The sequence below is a fragment of the Amblyomma americanum genome, unplaced genomic scaffold, assembly GCF_052857255.1.
Source record: "Amblyomma americanum isolate KBUSLIRL-KWMA unplaced genomic scaffold, ASM5285725v1 scaffold_19, whole genome shotgun sequence".
In the NCBI taxonomy this organism is placed as follows: domain Eukaryota; kingdom Metazoa; phylum Arthropoda; class Arachnida; order Ixodida; family Ixodidae; genus Amblyomma; species Amblyomma americanum.
In genome coordinates this window covers 440,199-458,021 of record NW_027526491.1, presented here as the reverse complement: position 1 = coordinate 458,021, position 17,823 = coordinate 440,199, and the positions used below count along the sequence as shown (strand labels likewise).

The 17,823-nt window shown below is 50.5% G+C and overlaps 2 protein-coding genes and 1 pseudogene across 3 annotated transcripts in view; 1 reads left to right on the top strand and 2 right to left on the bottom strand.

Moving 5' to 3' along the window:
* LOC144111938 (uncharacterized) overlaps positions 1–6,426 on the top strand; it is a 28,615-nt gene extending 22,189 nt beyond the window's left edge. Inside the window, exons 4-6 of one of the 2 annotated variants that reach the window (XM_077645029.1) lie at positions 3,833–3,916; positions 4,419–4,574; positions 5,541–6,426. In XM_077645029.1, coding sequence (XP_077501155.1) covers positions 3,833–3,916; positions 4,419–4,531 — 197 coding nt within the window. In that variant the 3' untranslated portion in view covers positions 4,532–4,574; positions 5,541–6,426. Of the gene's footprint in view, positions 1–3,832; positions 3,917–4,418; positions 4,575–5,510 lie in introns of both variants that reach the window. The other variant, XM_077645030.1, reaches the window with a different exon arrangement.
* Positions 1–17,823, bottom strand: part of LOC144111955 (uncharacterized) — a 319,997-nt gene that overhangs the window by 187,697 nt on the left and 114,477 nt on the right. The window lies entirely within an intron of this gene.
* LOC144111962 (ectopic P granules protein 5 homolog) lies at positions 8,828–16,990 on the bottom strand (annotated as a pseudogene).

Here is a 17,823-nt window from a genome sequence, read left to right as displayed (position 1 = left end):
AGTGATGCAGCTCCGGAGGTGACGCTGCATCAACGACCCGGACTACAAATCCTCTCTCGACCACTCGACCTAATCTTCTGAACGTCACTATCGACCGTGTTCCTGTGCGCGCCCTGATTGACACCGGTGCTCATGTATCAGTGATGAGTGCTGCCCTCCGCCGTCGCCTCCGCAAAGTCCTCACGCCTGCAACGTCCCGTGTGTGTGTCGCGGATGGTGGCACGCCTGCTGTGGACGGTATGTGTACCGCGCGCGTTACTATTGCCGGCCAGAGTATACCAGTTCAGTTCACCGTGCTGACCACCTGTGTTCATGACCTTATCCCCGGCTTAGATTTTTTGACTGACCATTCCGCCCTCATTGACTGCTCGGAGGGTGTTCTACACCTCGCCCTTCCAGCGCTGGATTCAGACCCACTTGATGTATCACTGCGACTGTTCAGTACCGCATATGCTCACCTGTCATCCCGAACCGCCTCTTTTGTTCCATTGACCCCATCTCGCCCAGTTCCCGATGGCGACTATCTCGTTACTCCCAATCTTGACCTCCTCCTGACCCGTAACGTTGCCCTACCTCATACCATTGCCACCATCCAAGCCAACGCCCTCTTTCTGCCTTTCCTCAACTTCGGCCTCACTTCTCAAGTGCTACCGTCCGGCATCTGCGTCGCTACGCTATCCCCTCTCGCTCCTTGCCACGTGGCTACGTTGCCCGCTACCCCAGTTCCAGAAACCGCCGCACCGCGCCGGCAGTCTCTTCTGTCGACCGACACCTTCACAACCATGATGGCTACCGACCTCCATCCCGATCAAACTGCCAAGCTTCGTGCCCTTCTTGAATCTTTTTCGGATATTTTTGACGTGAACAACACCACGCTGGGTCAAACTCTCGCCGTCAGGCACCGCATTGAAACAGGCGATGCCCCTCCCATTCGCCGCCGCCCTTACTGGGTCTCTCACGCCGAGCGTCAAGTAATCAATGCGGAAGTTACTAAAATGCTAGAAAAAAACATTATCGAACCCTCACACAGTCCCTGGGCCTCACCCGTCGTCCTTGTCAGGAAAAAGGATGACTCATGGCGTTTTTGCATTGATTATCGCCACCTGAATAAGATCACTAAAAAGGACGTGTACCCCCTGCCGCGTATCGATGACGCGCTTGACTGCCTCCATGGTGCCAAATTTTTCTCGTCCATAGATCTTCGCTCCGGCTACTGGCAAATTGCTGTAGATGAACAGGACCATGAGAAAACCGCTTTTGTGACTCCTGATGGCCTTTATCAATTTAAAGTTATGCCTTTCGGATTATGCAACGCACCAGCCACATTTGAACGCATGATGGATGCTCTTTTGCAAGGCTTTAAGTGGTCCACCTGCCTGTGCTATCTCGATGACGTCATTGTCTTTTCGCCCTCGTTTTCCTTTCTCAGATTCTTTCCCTCTTTTGTCATGCTGGCCTGCAGCTCAACTCGTCTAAGTGCCGTTTCGCGTGCCGTCAACTCGCCATCTTGGGTCATGTCGTCGACGACACGGGGGTGCTGGACATCTGCTGGACATCTGGGTGTCTCGCCTGCGTCGTCGCTTCTTTTGGCCCCGTCTCTACCAGTCCGTCCGCCGCTATGTTCGTGCCTGCGACCAGTGCCAACACCGGAAACGTCCCGCCATGCTCTCCGCAGGTTTGCTCCAGCCTGTTGATGTGCCCCCTGAGCCATTCTATCGTGTTGGCTTGGATCTTTTGGGCCCGTTTCCAAAGTCCACCTCCGGAAACAAATGGATTGCCGTTGCGACAGATTATGCTACTCGCTATGCCATCACGCGGGCCCTCCCCACCAGTACTGCTACCGACGTGGCCGATTTTCTCCTCTACGACCTTATCCTCCGTCATGGTGCACCCCGCCAACTTCTCACCGACCGCGGCCGTTGCTTTCTCACTAAAGTTGTCGACGACATTCTCCGTTCCTGCTCAACAAAACATAAGCTGACCACCGCCTATCATCCCCAAACCAACGGTCTTACAGAGCGCCTCAACCGAGCTCTCACGGATATGCTCGCAATGTACGTTTCCCCGGACCATCGGGACTGCGACATTGCCCTTCCATACATGACCTTCGCCTACAATTCTTCTCGTCATGACACTGCCGGTTACTCCCCATTCTATCTGTTGTACGGTCGTGAACCCCAATTACCTTTGGACACGCTGCTTCCGACATTTCCTTCCCCGCCATCTGAATATGCCCACGACGCTATTGCCCGCGCCGACCACGCCCGCCAGCTGGCTCGCTCCCGCCTACAAGCCTCGCAGGCCCCACAGCAGGACTACTACGACCGCCGCCACCGCATGGTAACTTTTTCCCCTGGAGCCCTCGTCTTGCTTTGGTCGCCCACACGCCGTGTCGGGCTTTGCGAAAAACTAATGTCCCGCTATGTTGGCCCATACCGTGTGCTCCGCCAGGTCACCGCCGTCACCTACGAGATTACCCCGGCCTTTCCGGAGACCACCTCCGGTGCATCTCAGAGTGACGTTGTCCACGTCTCTCGCCTCAAGCCCTATGTGTCGCAATCCCTTGCTCCGCCCTAATTTCCGCCGAGACGGTGTTTTTTGCTACCGGGGGCCATGCAACGGATAGAAGAAGAGATGAATGAAGTCTCTCGGAGGCGCGCGTGCTCTGGGATTCTGTGCTCTGTGCCTGGTGCTCTGTGTGGGCCGCCCTGTGCTCTTGACCTGTGTGCTGTGCCCGGGCGTTCTCGCGTCGTTCCCTCCTGGACCACGTAACAATATAAACTTTGTAACTCATACCCAGTGCTGTTGGTTTTTGATGTAGCTGAGGAGCAATATTGGGAGTTGACTCGTTGCTCTTTCTTACTTGCCCTATCTCCTGCTCATCAGCACAGTGAATTGTGAAGCTTTTCATTCTGCCAGAGTTCTGGTGCTACAAACAGTGCACTGTGCACAGCGCAGGCGTGGAATTTGGTGCTGGTACTACTGCCAGGTGTGCTGTCAGTTTTAACGCCGTTAAGGGCCCCGTGTCGCAGAAAAGCCGGTGTCGTCGCTGTCGGAGGCGTTGGCTGTGAGCGAAAATTTCCTCCTCTCTGTCCTCCTCCTCCTCACCATGTAGGCCACTGCCCCAACAGTTAGCTCGCGACGGCAGCCCCTCCCAATCGTTTCGTTCAGGCGCAGTGGGGCGGCACGCAGGAATCATGCGGTGAGCGGCGAACAACACAGCGCACATCCAAAGCGTGTTCATCACGAAGCTTGTGGCTTGCTGGCCGTTCATTCGGCGCAGAAGCTATGCTGGCACTTGTGGCATCAGGTTTGTCGAGAACTGTGTGCCGACCAACTACGACTGCAACTTGAGTCCCGTACGTTTTGGCAAGGCACCTGGCAGCGCTTCTATGTGGTTTGCCGCTCCGCGCGTCCATTTCACTGTACGTAGCAGAGTAACCTAACTGGCAAGGCTTCGCGCCGAACGGGCAATGGTGTTCCATGGACTCCCTGGCAGTGCTGCAACATGCTGTCGCATTCCACTCTGAAAGGTGAAGCTTAAGCGTCCTCCAATTTTTTTTCGCTTGTATGGTGGTTTTACCACTCGCCGTAGCTATGCCTGCTAGAAGGTGAGAGTGGGTGGATGTTTTTTTTTTTTCTGCCAGCGCTTGTGATGCCTTCTATTCATTACATTTGACATTGCATGTTGAATCCATCTGCCACTCACACACAGGTTCATGCACTGTTATTCGGAGGCCTGTTGTGTGCAGCATCCTAGAAGGGAGCATGGCATTTGGCAAGGGCCAAATGACACTGTATGCACCATAATTTGCTGTTTCATATGTTGCAGGACCCCTTTGGGAAGAGTCTAAGAAGTTTCCGAAGAGGTTAGATCCCCTGCTGGAGCAAATGGCCGACTGCCTGGCTCATTGTGGTGAGTTTGGCACATGCTTTTGTTAGAGGTCGGTCAGTGGCAATCCGCAAAGTTAGGGTGGACTTCGATCGTTGAGCACCACTTACATTTGGTGGCAGGGCTCACTTGTTTCAGTGCAATGACAGCAGCAGGAGGCAGCACTCTTGTTCCCTTGCCTTGCTAGTCTCAAGAAAGTTTTTTTGCTGTTAATATCTTTTCAGGTGAATATCCTAACTGGTCCCATCTGGTTCATGGAACAATTCCCATTTGGGACGATATGGAACCAATTGGTTCCCACTGATCCCAGCTGGGAATTTTCTATAAACAAGTTGATATCAGTTAGGATCCTCACAAGTGGGTTGTCTCGCACCAGATTTGCTTTCGCAAGAGATGTACCTACAACTGACTGGCTGGAACTCCAGCTGCGACATTAATTTTCATGCCAGGCCAGATTTCACTTAGATTGCCCTACATTGACGTGCCCTTCGCTTCAGCATGTATTGACCCACTGTCACTCATGCAGGTTCACCGCTTCGTGGTGCAATCATCGAGGCATTCAAAAGGCTTCCCGGATTCCAAAAGAGCCGCTGGCCAGCTGAACTTTCCTACTGGTTTTTGCATTGGAACAGGTCATGACGTGCTGCCATCATCTCTACAGGGGACAGGCTTCCTAGTGAAGGTGAACACTGACTCCACCTTTTGCACTGCTGTTTTGATGGTGCTTGCTGGGTTTGAACTGACCATGATTGATCGCCTTAGCTTGAGATGATACAGATGGCCTGGCATATTCCCTGGTCATGGTCCATGTAACGTGTTAAATGGTTGCACGTTTAATGTTAACGGTCATTGCAGAAATGGACCTGGGTGGGACGCGTATAATGTGGCAAACAGGTAACAATGCTATTTTGCAGTAACAAGGAAAGTAAGGCCAGACCAGATGGTGACACCTTGGTGTGTTAAACTTTGCAGTCTGCTGGCTGCTGGGCTGCTTCGCCTAGAGCGGGTATACAGTTTATGATAAGGCTAAGTGGAACACAGCGGACTATTTTTGTTAGAAGAAAGTTGAGGTGCCTTAATATTTTTTTTCTTGCATCTCCTTTGTGTGGTTTAGTACTGTTTTTTCATTCTCTTTTAAAGTGTGCTGAAAAAACAGGCTGCCTCCATTCTTATTCATACTGACAGCGGCACCTTCATCAGCAATGTGGTGGCTGGCATGATATGGTTGATATATGATATGGTATCAGCACTATAGATATCACCAGTTGCATTTTATTGATAGTTTTAATTTTAAGAGGACTTTAGCGCTTTAAAATATACAGTTTTAAGAAAACCTGTTCCCCTCAGTTAATGTCGTAATGCCCTCGGCAGTGGGCAGTCATCGTCGTGTCTCTAATGCCAAGTTTTGCAGACATACCTACTACTTGCAAAGGGAAAGCAAAGTTCTTTGTAAAAAAATTTCGTTTTAAATTGTTTTATCTTACAGGCGGGTGTGTGTTTATCTCGGTAGCTACCAAAAGAAAATATGGAAATATGGAAAATATAGCGATCAGCTAATGACTTCGCTGAAAGTGCTGTCTTGCTGTTGCTGCTGCTGAGGATCTGTCCTCTGCTGTAGTTGAAGTGCCTGCCTCGGCTCCTCCTGCAGGGGTGCCTGCTGTCTTTCGGCAACAGTCTATTGGCAGCAGTCTCCACAACCCACACATACTGGGTCCACTGGTACCGGGCCACATGAGGCTCCAGGTCGGCCCCATGCTGTCCAGGCAGGAAGAGCCCGGGCTCGTATGATTCAGCCATGTTTAAGCTGTCCTCAGTTCTGTGACAGCTGATTGTGCTGTGCGTTTTTGTTTATTTTTATGCATAAAGCTTTGCTATTTTTGTTTGTTCTGTTGTACACTAAGATTTGTACATGTATTTTGAACTGCACTCACAGCTAAGTGGGCAGCATATGAGCTAGTCATTGACATTGTTCTTTGTTGTGCATTTTTGTGTGTTTTTGTTTCTTGCATTGTACACTTTTGTTTCTTGCATTGTATATTAAAGTTTGTGTCCACATCTTAACAAATTTTAACTACATTAAAGGTCACAATGTGCTCAGCACTGATCGTTCTTATAATTTGTATCACAATGTGCTGAGCACTGAGATTGTTCCTATTATCATACACATTCGTTCATTTATATTTATCGCATTGTACACTAAAGTTTGTGGGCACTTTTTAAACTGCATTGAAAATCACGCAATAAATTTTGCTCAGCATATAAGCTAGTCACTGAAAATCGTTCCTGATTAGTTCCTTGTTGCGCATTTTTGTTCATTTATAGTTGTACATGTTTATTTATTTCACTGTACACTAAAGTTTGTGTACACATATTAAAGTTCATGTATTGATAACAGAGGTTCTTAGCACTTGAGAGAGTCAAATTCTTCTTAATTTGTTTCTTGTTGTCTGTTTTTGTTTATTTGTTGTACACATTTTCATGTTTCTTTGTGTACACATTTTAAACAGCAATAAAGATCTCTGAAGTGCTCAACATTTAATGCAGTCACTAAAGTTGTTCTTAATTTGTTCCTTATTCGCAAAATGTGATCAACCCTTTTCTCTGCATTACCCTAGCAAAGTAATCAAGTTTTTAAGTATCAATGCGATAGAGACTGTCACAATTCAAAACTTAGACTAGCGGATGCCTTCGGTAGCTGAGGCTGAGCAAAGAATTAATGCTTCCCGATAAGTCAAGATGCACCGATTTTACATTACATTTACATTTACAACATGTAAAAGTAAATGTATTTATATGTGGCAGTATGCTTGTGCAGAAATATTTAAAGCTACCTGGTCACAATTTTTAAGCAGATCAAGCTATAGACTTTTTACTGTGGGTGCTAAAAATTAGCTCCATTCAGTGTCACAGTACTGAGAAGGCGGCCAGGCTTGCTGTAGTCTCGTATTTGCTGTTATTCAGCAGATTTGGCTGCATTCGTTTGTGTCACTTAATGTGCTGTCCATTGCAGTGCCTCAGGGCCCTGTTCTGGCCTTAAGCTGGGCCACTTGGTTCAGTACGACCTGAAGTGTACCAAGGTGTATTCAGTGCATCATTTAAAAGCAGTACTTGCTTACTGTGAATTAAGCAGAGAGGCCAACTAAAGGCAAGGGTTCCTTTCAATATCCACTTCTGTGTAGTGTTGCCTGTTGTAGTGAATGTTAAGGTCATAAAATACTAGACATGTGCTGGCTGCCGCTGCCATGTTCCTGGTTGTGTTGAGTGCAACTGTGGAGGTCCTAAAATAGAGGCCAGAACAGTCCAAGTAAGATTAGACACAGTATTAAGTATGTGAAGTCAAGCTCGAGGGGCACAACAGATGAAAAACTCACTCAGAACAAGCCTGCAGGCCTAATAAGAGCTGCATGGGATTTAAAACTGGCCCTCCCATTATTTCTATTTTATTGTCCCATCTCTCCCTCCCCTCATTATTTCTGCTAACTTTTTTTTGCTATCAATCATCGAGACATTAATTTTTAAGAGTCCCCTTAGGTCTTACTGTTGGCATTGTGTTGCGTTGAAACCAGTATAACCATCCATGCTAAGTGGATTTCAAGTTGGTGTCAGGGATGGCTTTCTTCCTTGGGTGCCTTATGTGGCACAGTGGTCAATACACGCCAGCCGTATAATGCAGTTAACAAAGTTGGCTGAGCCGGTTTTGTCAAGAACTCGAGGGTATCTGTCTAAAATATTTTAATGTGTCAGCTATCACTTGTCATTTATTTAAACACAAGTGAGGCCAGGCGTCCAAATTGGATATTGCTGCACTGTGGCGGTAATGTGTACAGGTTGTTTCCATGCTGCATTAAGCAGGTAGACCAGTAATTCGATTGTGGTAATCATCGAGCCTTTCGAGCATTTTGTGCCTCAGTGTAGAAGACCAGCAATGGCTTTGTGTGTTGCTCCCAACACAGAATTGAGAGCAGTGTTGTGTGCAGTTCACTCCTGGTCGTTCCTTGTGTGCCCAATTTGCACACATGCCAGTTTGCATCAGGCTACCCAGTGTCACTGGATGGACAACTCTATTCACGACTCTGGACGAGGTCTATGTGCCCATATGCTATGCCTAGATATGCTTCCCTAGCCGAGGCAACATGGCATATTTCACATCATGGCAACCCAGCACTCCTATATGGTGAATCCTTCCAAGGCGCTTGCTGTACGACCAAGCGTGAACACGAGCATGTCCACTGTGCCACAAGTTTGATGTTCCAGTTCCTCACTCTAAGTCTAGAGTAGGTCATTCCGGAATCTAAACAGACTGCACCTTGCCAACCGAAATAAATTCTTAGCCACTTAATAGAATTCCACATGTGCTATTGGAAACTAAAGTCTGTGGAAGTACCAGCATCATCCAAGCTCTCAGCATGTCACCCAACCTGGCAGCTTGGAACTCATCGAATGTGACCATGCAGGGCATATTTGTCACACATGCATAGGGGTGGCTTTTTCTGCGCTCATGAGTTTGGGACGAGAAGAGGCTCTCGAGCTGAAGAGAGACACTGGCATGCCTCCAGGCATGCGCCTCTGTTCTGATAAGGTGCTGCGTAAACACTAGATTCAGATAACACATTTCTTTCTGTGGATTCTATTAGTGACACACCGCTGTGCTGCTTCTTACATAGGCCAAGGGAATGGAAGACCGCTGTGCAGACACCTTCACATAACCACCCCGCCAGCACGAAATGATCCGCAGTCTTGACAGCTGATTAGCAAGCTACCAGTTGATGCCCAACCTGGAGGCTTTAGTCCACTATAATTACATGCAGGCAACAAAATGCGTACGAGGAGAACCACCCAGAAGAGTGTGTATAGAAGTGCAAGGATGCGTTTTTGGTCAGTTGTGCTCAGCAAAGCTACAGAGGTGAAATTTCCATACAAACACTAGACACAGCATTAACAGACAACTCCCAGTTGCTTTTTATAGTTTCGTAAAAGACATTCAGTTGTACAAAGTAAAGCGTTGTATTATAAAAACAAGGCTTGCACGTGAGGCACTTAATTTCATTATGCGACACAGTAACTTATTAGGTGCCGGTTATTTTCGCACACATGTTAGGCTCTTTCTCAATTCAGTTGTCGCACAAGTAAAGGTTTAAGCTTATATGCATGTGATCTGTGGCAAAATAAAAACATTGCACAGCAACACTTACAACACACATATTCTGACTTAACAGAATGGTGGTGCCTCTGGTGTGTGACGATAGCTAATTTTAGAGGAGTTCCTCTGCTACGATAGCTGCTGCTTCAATATTCCTGCAGGTTTTGTCAATTTTATCACACCTCAAACAAAGAACAAGCCAGGCCAGACTTAAACAAATGGGTACGAAGGATTGCACACAAATCTCTTACTGCGAGCATTCCGCTGCACTGCAATCTAAGAATTTTACAATTATAAAAGACGCCCTCGCATCGCCACAGACAACTCGACCCCGAGTCAGCTCCAGCAAACATTACACAGTGCCAAAGAAGAGGACCCTTAGGTAAGCCTTTTCACAGTAGAAAAAATTCACAAGTGTTTGAATCATGTGCAGGCTGTCTCCAAGAGTGAGACTAGTGTCTTGCACAATGTTCAGGGCTTCTTGGATCTCTTGCAGCAGGGGCTGGTATGCTTTGGTGGCCTGTAGGACCTGAAGTCGTGAGAGCATCTGGTTGGCCACAGCTGCATTGTCAGTGAGCCGCGCAGCCACAAAAGCAGCCACGACACGGCAGCAGAACCTGAACTGCACAGAAACCGTTGAGCGGCGGCCCATGCCCAGAGCTCCGAGCAAGCCACCTGTGTCACGGTCTTCACCCAGGACACCCAACGTCGCGCAGAAGTTTCCCAGGAGGCGAGCTACCACTTGTGGGCTGCCACCAAAGTCAAGCTGACGGAGGCTCAGGGTCAGCAACTTGGCCCAGAGCAGCAGCAGCTTGGGTTCGGACTCGCCACCAGCTCGGCCCTGGGAAACCCAGTCGGCCAGCTGGTCCAGCAGAGCACGTTCGTCTTCAGGAGAGTGGCACTGCGGCAAACAGTGCATCAGATAGCACATTTGGGTCAGATGCGCACCCTGCATAGCACACTGCTCCCGGAAGTCGGCCACTGTCAGCTCGGGAACCCGGAAAGCGGCTGCCGCCTGCGCCCAGCCACCGTCGGCCGCAGTGTTTTCTTCGAAAAACGCAGCGAGGCAGGCTTCCGTCACGCAAACAAGGTGTTGCACTGACGCGATATTGGTGCAGGCTGCTGCCAGCACAGCCAGCAGGACTGGATGTCCCGGACGTTCGTCGAGCCAGGGTAGCAGGCCTCCGAGCAGTGCCTGCTCTTGCGCGCTGCCCTTGCGGCCACTGTCCAGGAGAGAGAGGGCGCGCCCCAGAACAGGCACAGAACCCTGCACCATTTGACACTGGTCGAGCAGCTGCGGCAGGAGCATGGTCACGTCCTGAACTTCGGCAGCTTCCAGGGCCGGGCCATACAGTCCAACGAGCGTGGTCACAAACGAAAGCTGCTTGTTTGGGTCTCTCTTGGTTCCGGGTGACATGCACGACAGGGTGGCCACAAAGTCCAGCATTGTCTTGTCTGTTCCGGGGCTTGCTTTCAGAAGCTGGCGCACATCACAGTTGCAGGCAAGCTTCTTTTGGACAAGGCTGACCAGTTCCACAGGCAGCATGCCCCACTCGTGCTCGTGCAGTGGGCCAACAGTGGTGGCCACAAATGCAGACATGTTTTGGTGTCATGCAAGGCTGACAACCAGTTCAGCAAAACATGAGTGGTACTCCACTACACATTCAGCTGCCAGCTGCAGGGTTTCGTCCAGTCGTTCCTTCCACTGCACTTGCGTAAACACGTTGACCAGGAAATCCAAGTGGCCAGAATACTTTGCTTCCAAAAGCTTGCAAGCCAGCCTCATGTCATCTGTGGAGGGACAAAACTGTGACCAAGGCAATGTGGCAAATGCAGTTTGCACAGCAGTGGTAATGTATTCTGGCGGGTTGGTCCACACATACTTGATGAAATAGTGCTGCCAAGCAAGAGACAGGACATTCACATTCCAGGCATCTTGGCAGCAGCGATGAAAGAAGGCCAGTACAGTAACAAGTGAGTCTGCCATGCAGCTAGCATCTTTTGTGTCTCCAGGGAGCCACGGCAGGCACATACTCTTGCCGTCGGTTAGTTCCAGCCAGGGTCCATAGAGCCGCAGCACAATGTTTACAGCCTCTTGCAAGTTGGCACTAGGAGCTTTGAGCTTTTCCCAAATGTAGCAGTGTGCGATGACACTGAAGAAACGGGGTAGCACTGGAAGAAACGGCCTCACTCGACCATACAAGCCACTCTTTGCTGTGGAGGCGTCAGATTTTCTTAGGCCGGTGAAGTGGTCTGCTGTAGTGTCTATACTTCCCCCAGCTTCAGCCAATGTCAACAGGCACTGATGTTTTGCATACTCCTCATCGTAAGTCTTCACTACCTTGTCAGGCATGCAGTAACCCAGTGCTTGCAGAAACACGCCCCAGGTGGTCACGGCAATGGAGCAGGATTCTGTGCCTCTGAGCAGCATGGCAAGGACGAACGCGTAGTGCTCAGGAAAGTGGAACTGCAGCAAGCTGTAGAGATGAAGGTGGAATACCTCGACCAGCGGCAACAAGGGTGCTTGCGGACTGATGCCACACTTGCAAAGTGCCTTCTCCACGGCCACTAGCAGCTGCTGTCGCACAGCCTTGCTGGGCTCGTGGCTGATCAGCCAGCCAGGGAGATCAAACTTGGAGAGCATCACAAACACAGCATTGTAGAGGCTTGGAATGATGCAGGAGCTTACGGACTGGTACATGAGGGCATACTGTTCTTCATTTGCTGCTCCTGGACTGAAGAAAGGAGCCACATGGCCTACCATGCTCGGGTCGTTGAGAATCGCTTGCAGCACAGGCAGGCACTGATCCGCCCTGTTGGCCACAAACTCTTCTCCCACCATGTCCAAGCAGAGGGTCACAAACTGTCTTGTAGGAAGGTATTGCACCATCTCCTTGTGCAGAAACCCGACCACATCAAAGAAGACTTCACTGCCCAGCTTCTGCAGTGCCTCCTTCGTGCCTGGGGTGGCCTGACGGTGCCGCTGAACCAGCTGAGTGAGGCAGGCCTCCAGCTGCACTTGTGCGCAGCAACTGGCATGTGGTGGAGCACGCTGCAGCTCTGTCAGAGTGGCGATCCACTCGGTCCTGTTCTTCTCTATCTTGTGCGAAATGTCGGGGGCCTCTCTTGCTTCGTAGTACTGCAGCCTCAGGTGTAGCGGGCCTTTGCACTCCTCACGGTAGTCACAGGGCACGGACAGGTGCACAAACGCAGCAACGTTGTCATAGAGAATGGGTAACAGTTCCTCCCGGCAAATGTGATCCAAGCAGGTCAGTTTGTCCAGCCGGCCAACGACTGTGCTCGCCTCACCTACTAGCACCCTAAGCTGCGCAGACACCAACTCTCGCACTTGTGGTGCAAGGCAAGGCACGGCGGGAATGATTGGTCGAAGCATTGGCATGGAAGGCGCTGGCATCTGGCCTTCATATGTCTTGAGCCGAGAGATGATGCGTTCTTCGGGGGCTTGTTCACAATGCTGCTGCTGATTTCTGCAGGGGCGGCTGGCACTCGGTCGCTGGGGAAGCTGCTGAAGGCTCTGGAGCTTGCGCTGTCCTTCCTCCAGAGACACAAGCTCGTGCCAGAGCTGGCAGTTTCCTTGAATGATGGCACACAGCGCATCGGGGCAGTACTGAGATGGCAGGGCACTGAAGTCAATGCTGGCAGTCTGAAGGCGTGGCTCTTCCAGCCACAGACTGAAAGTGCGGTACATTTTGAACAACCTCTCAAGCAGATCTCTTGATGGTTCCTCTTCATCCGTGTTAGCACACCGCTGGTAGCTATGGTCTGCTAACTCACTCAGCCGCCGTTTCATTTTCTTCAGCAAAGAGAAATAGCTTGTGCTCTCAAAGAAACGAGGGCCTGCACTATTACCATTGGGACACCTTTGCAGATAGAGGGAAAAAAATTGCTGCCATATAAGGGGCAAGGCGGGATGGTCTGCATCAGTCTGTAGAGCCTGGTAAGCCCATCGGTACAGCAGTAGGACATCCAAGGGTGCCTGCATGGTTTTCTTGACGAGGACTTCCATGGACACCTGGGGTGAATCTGCTATGGCAGACAGCAAGGACTTCCAGGCAGTGGCCACTTCTGGTAGCTGAGCTTCTGCAAGCATCCCTGCCAGGGAAAACCATGGGAACGTCGGTGCCGACTGGAAGGGCACCATCGCTGGCCAAGAGCCACTTTGGCTTCCAAGCATGTAGGAGAACACTGACCTCATCATGGATTGTGATGCTGTGGGCGCTGGCAAGGTGGCGAGCAGTTCTGTAAAGTGTGCCAGCACACTGTCAAGACAGTCTGCCTCAAAGTAGGCCAGCTGTACCACAACGTCAAGAAGGTGCATGACATTTTCCCGGCCCTTGGGCTTGTAGGCTGCTCTGTGCATGGGGGTGTCGGGAAGGTGGAATAGCAGTGCTGTCCAAAGCCTGATGGGAAGTGATGGAAGGCCCCAGCGCTTGGCTTGCTGAACAAGGCAGGTCATCATAGCAGCAAGCTCCTTCAGCACAGTGCCTTGCTGTTCCGACCCCACAAGACTTTTGGCTGCTGCCAGGTACGTGTTGTCTGCCAAAACTAAGCGCTGTAAATCTTCCAGGAACTGCTGGTTGCCTAAAAGCATGTCCTGATGCAAATAAAAGAGTGGCAAGATATGACCTATGCATTTCACGGCTGCTGCATGCTGCTCATTGAGTATCAGTGTTGATACGAGCTTCAGGCCAGTGCCAAGCACCTGTTCTCGGTAGTGACCAATAGTCCCGATAGAAACCGACAGAAAGAGAGCTGGAGGGCGCAGGTCCTTGCTAGCCCGAAGGAGAGGGTGGAGCCACTCGCACTGTTCGAGATCTCGTGCAATGTCTGGCGGAGGAGTTTCATCCATGACAAGGCGCAGCTGCAATTCGTGGTTGCTGTCAAATGCATGCAGCTTGAGTTGGAAGAGGGTTGTCCATACCCAGGCAGCAAAGCCCATGGGCGTTGAAGTCTCGCCAGTGGTGCCCGTTGCCAGATACGACAAGTAACGGACCTGCTTGTAGACATAGCCAGCTGCCTCAAACGGAACGCACAGCTTATTGTAGGCTTCGAGGAGCAGAAGTGCAAGTTGTTGGTGCAGGCAGTGTTGCAGAGAAAGTTGGCCCTGTTCATTGAAGCCGTAGTTGAGGTTCTCGATGAGTAGTCGAGCCAACTGGCTCTGGGGCGAGTCAAGTGGGTAATAGAGAAGGAAATGAGAAATGACGTCCAAGTCTTGCTTGTCGGGAACCCACAGGTGCAGGGGCATGGACTGCATCAGGTAGCAAGCCATCACACCCAGTGCCATCATGTGGTCATCGATAGCGTCCAGTAGCACTGACACAACACACGGCTCCTTCTGCGCTAGGGACGACAGCAGATCACGTCCTTCCTTGGCAAACAGCTGCCTCAGGTTGCGGTTCAGGTAGGTGATTTGGAAGACTTCCAGGGCCACCACATGAGTGAAAGCACGGCCATCCCCTTCTCTGGAGGTAGCCATGTTAGCAAATGAAGTCAGCAAGAAGTACACCTCCGACTGAGGCATGGAGCACAGTTTCTCTTCAAAGCTCTGCTTCTGCCCTTTTTCTTGCAACTGTTCACAGATTTCGCTCGGAGACAGATGGGTCTGCTGCACCTTTTCTTCGTAATTATTGTGCAGGAGCCACAGCAACTGCCATAGCATAACTGTTGACACGCAAGAGTAAGGAAGGACGGCCATGAACTGCCACGCGCCTGTGCTCTGCGAGTAGAATATGCAGTTGACTGCACGCAGGAAGAACTGATCATACTCAATTTGGAGGCGCATAAGAATGGCCGTGTCATTTGCACCTTGCGTGAGCCGAAAGCTCTTCCAATGGTCCGAGACATACTGAACTGTGTGACGAATCAAGCGGCTGATTCTCTTGGTTAGCTGCTTGTAACGCGAGTGGTTAAACGTCTTCAGGCCAGTATGGAAAATTGAGACCAAGTGCGAAGCCACTGCAATCAGCTTGAGAACACCTTGCTCGGAAGTTCTGGCTGCGTCGTAGTCCTCGGACACCACCAACAGGAGATGTTGGAAGATGCCTGCAAAGGGCACCTGGTTCAGCAGAGCCACAACGTCGTTCTCCCTCCAGTAGACCACTGAAGGTGGATCATCTTCCTCACCATCAGAGTCCAGCACAACCCATGGCTCGTGGCAGGAGGCTGCCTCTAAGGCGCTCTGTAGGGGTTGAAGGTACTCTGCGCGGCTTTCAACTGGCAGCAAAATGGTGGCCAATGCCGCCAGCGCATAGTCCAGCTGTTGGCAGCCTACCGTAGCCTGGCGCCAATCGGTGTTTTCAGGCCGCGGCATGGGGCTTGGTATCTGGACTAGGCTGATGGCCCACTTGTGGATTCCTGGTGGACACCGCACCACATGGTTCAGCAGGAAGAAGTGATCAGCCAAGGAAGCCACTCGTAAGAGCAGGCTTCCCAGCATGCGCAACCACGATTGCACGTCACTCACAAACACATCATCTTGCACGGCCTTCCTCAAAAACACATACAGCACACTGATGCATGTCCTCAGTTCAGCAACACTGCCCGCAAGTTGCGGCTGCGTTCCACTGCTGACAGGAGTATTCTTTGGCATGTCCCGGAAAGGAGCAGCATCCAAGAGCAGCTGGAAATAGTAATCGATCTGGACCCGCTGTGTATGAGCATTGTGCATGTGCAAGACATGCTTTTCTCCAAGCAACTTGAGCAGCTTCTGCGCAGACGACGCCATTGCTGACGCCGCGTCATTGTTGTACAGCGCGCGCTGAAAATAATGCTCGCCAGTGACTCGCTTGTTGTCGGCGCACCTCCCTTTTCCACTAACAACATCCGGCACAATATCCCACAGGCATGCTTCTTGCTGTGCGACATCTTCTTGTAAGCTGCGCACAACAGACTGTGTTGAGGCAAGTTGCTCCCTGGACTTCAGGTAATTTTCTAGAAGCCTGTAGAGCTCGTGGTGGTTCAAGTGTCGCTCTTCATTGAGGGTCACGAATTCCGCAACTATGCTTTTTCTCGCTTTCAGCCAGGCGCTTTCGTACAGCATGAGTATCTGGTCTTCCGTGAACGGGCGCATAGACTCTCGATTGTCGCGTATTTCCGAAAGCTCCGGATACAACTTGCCAATGCTTCTGTTTCGACTGAGCGCATCGTCACTGCGAACCGCGACTGCGGCGGGCGCTTTGGTATCACCAACCTGGCAACGCTCTGTTGCGGCGGCATGAGAAGAACTTGGGAAAGCGTAGTGACTATCGAGACTTTCTGCTGGAGCAGTTGGTACTTTGGGGGCAGCTAGCGTGACTGTTTCCGTTACCTGATCGGCGTTGAGCTCTTCCGGGCACCTTTCGCCATCGTCCTGTTGTTCCGTAACGGCCTCTGCGGGGTAGCTGGGCAGCACTGCATCGGTGCCATCGATACACGCTGATGAATCCACACCTTCAGGAGCAGCGCCGCTTGCCTCATCGCAGTTATCACCAGTGGCCGACGGCTGGGGAGTCGCGTAAACAACGCTCTTCTCGTCGCACGATTGCGAAGCTACTGCACCTTCGGCGTCCAATTTTGCACTTGTCACTGCTAGATTGCTGGACTCGCATGCGGAGCTCGTGGAAGCCTGAGGCTGGCCAGAATGTTGTTTCTTTTTAGGTTTCTTCTTCACTCTTACTTGCTCCATGATGTCATCTGCAGCAGCTAAGCGCGCGAACGAGGCGCAGATCGGTGGTCCGCCGAGGTAGACGTATCCGCATCGAACCAGTTATCACGACTGACGCCTCTCAACACTTCGTATCAGCGGCGTCATCTCCGAGATCGTACTGAACTGATCTTACTACGCATCTAGATATTACATTAAGTGTGTGCAGTGATAATTACGTCTTTTAAATAAAATTACTTTTGTTCAGAGAACAATCAGCTGTTTCGGCGATGATGGCGCCCTTTAAGCAATGACGTCATCTAAAAAACTGTGCAAGTTGCAAAATTTTGCCTCCAAGTCTGTTTTCCGCTTAGAAAATGTGAAAACAACAATTACACCTACATTAGGTACAACTGAAGTGTACCCTACACTTCGCCATAATTGTTGCCTAAAGTACTCACAGAAAGTTTAAATTATTGTCAAGAGATGACGCCACAACTACAAAACTTATATTTGGTTTTTATTTTTTAACTTGATTTATACGGCGGGGAAAGGTGTCGAAGGACGGCAGTTGCGGGTCGGCGCCAAGTTTGTTTCCGCGGGGAGTGGTCTTTGGAGGGACACGGGAACAGCTTCACGGTGTGTATTTGCTCGTCAACTTCTGGCAGCCTTTATTTTGCTCTCATATAGTGAGCTAGGACTACGCATGTGCGACCAAGGCAGCTGCAGGCGCCGCAGGTATGTACGAATACGCGTCAGTGTACGCATTGCACTGCTGGCGGTTCGAACAGGGATGACAAAAGCGTAAAGCGCGTGGCACTGATTTTGCATGCTGCAGGCGGCGCAGTGTACGTTCAAAGCGCATAAATGCGTCCCATTTTGTGCTCGCTTTGTTGGGATGGCATTCAGATCTTGCTGCTCTTGCTTCTTGAAGCATGCTTAGTTTTTGGCATAATGCTGTCGAGGGCGGAAAAGCAGACCAAGGTTGTAGAGCTAAAACTAGAGCGAAATTAGAATGTGGCACAATGTGTCGAAAGCAGAGTTAGAATGAACTAGTTCGCTCTACTTGAGTTGCGGTCTGCCGTAAGCATAGAAAGTGTAAAAGTTCGTAACGTTTGGTCTGCAATATCAGTACCTCCGCTGTGTTCT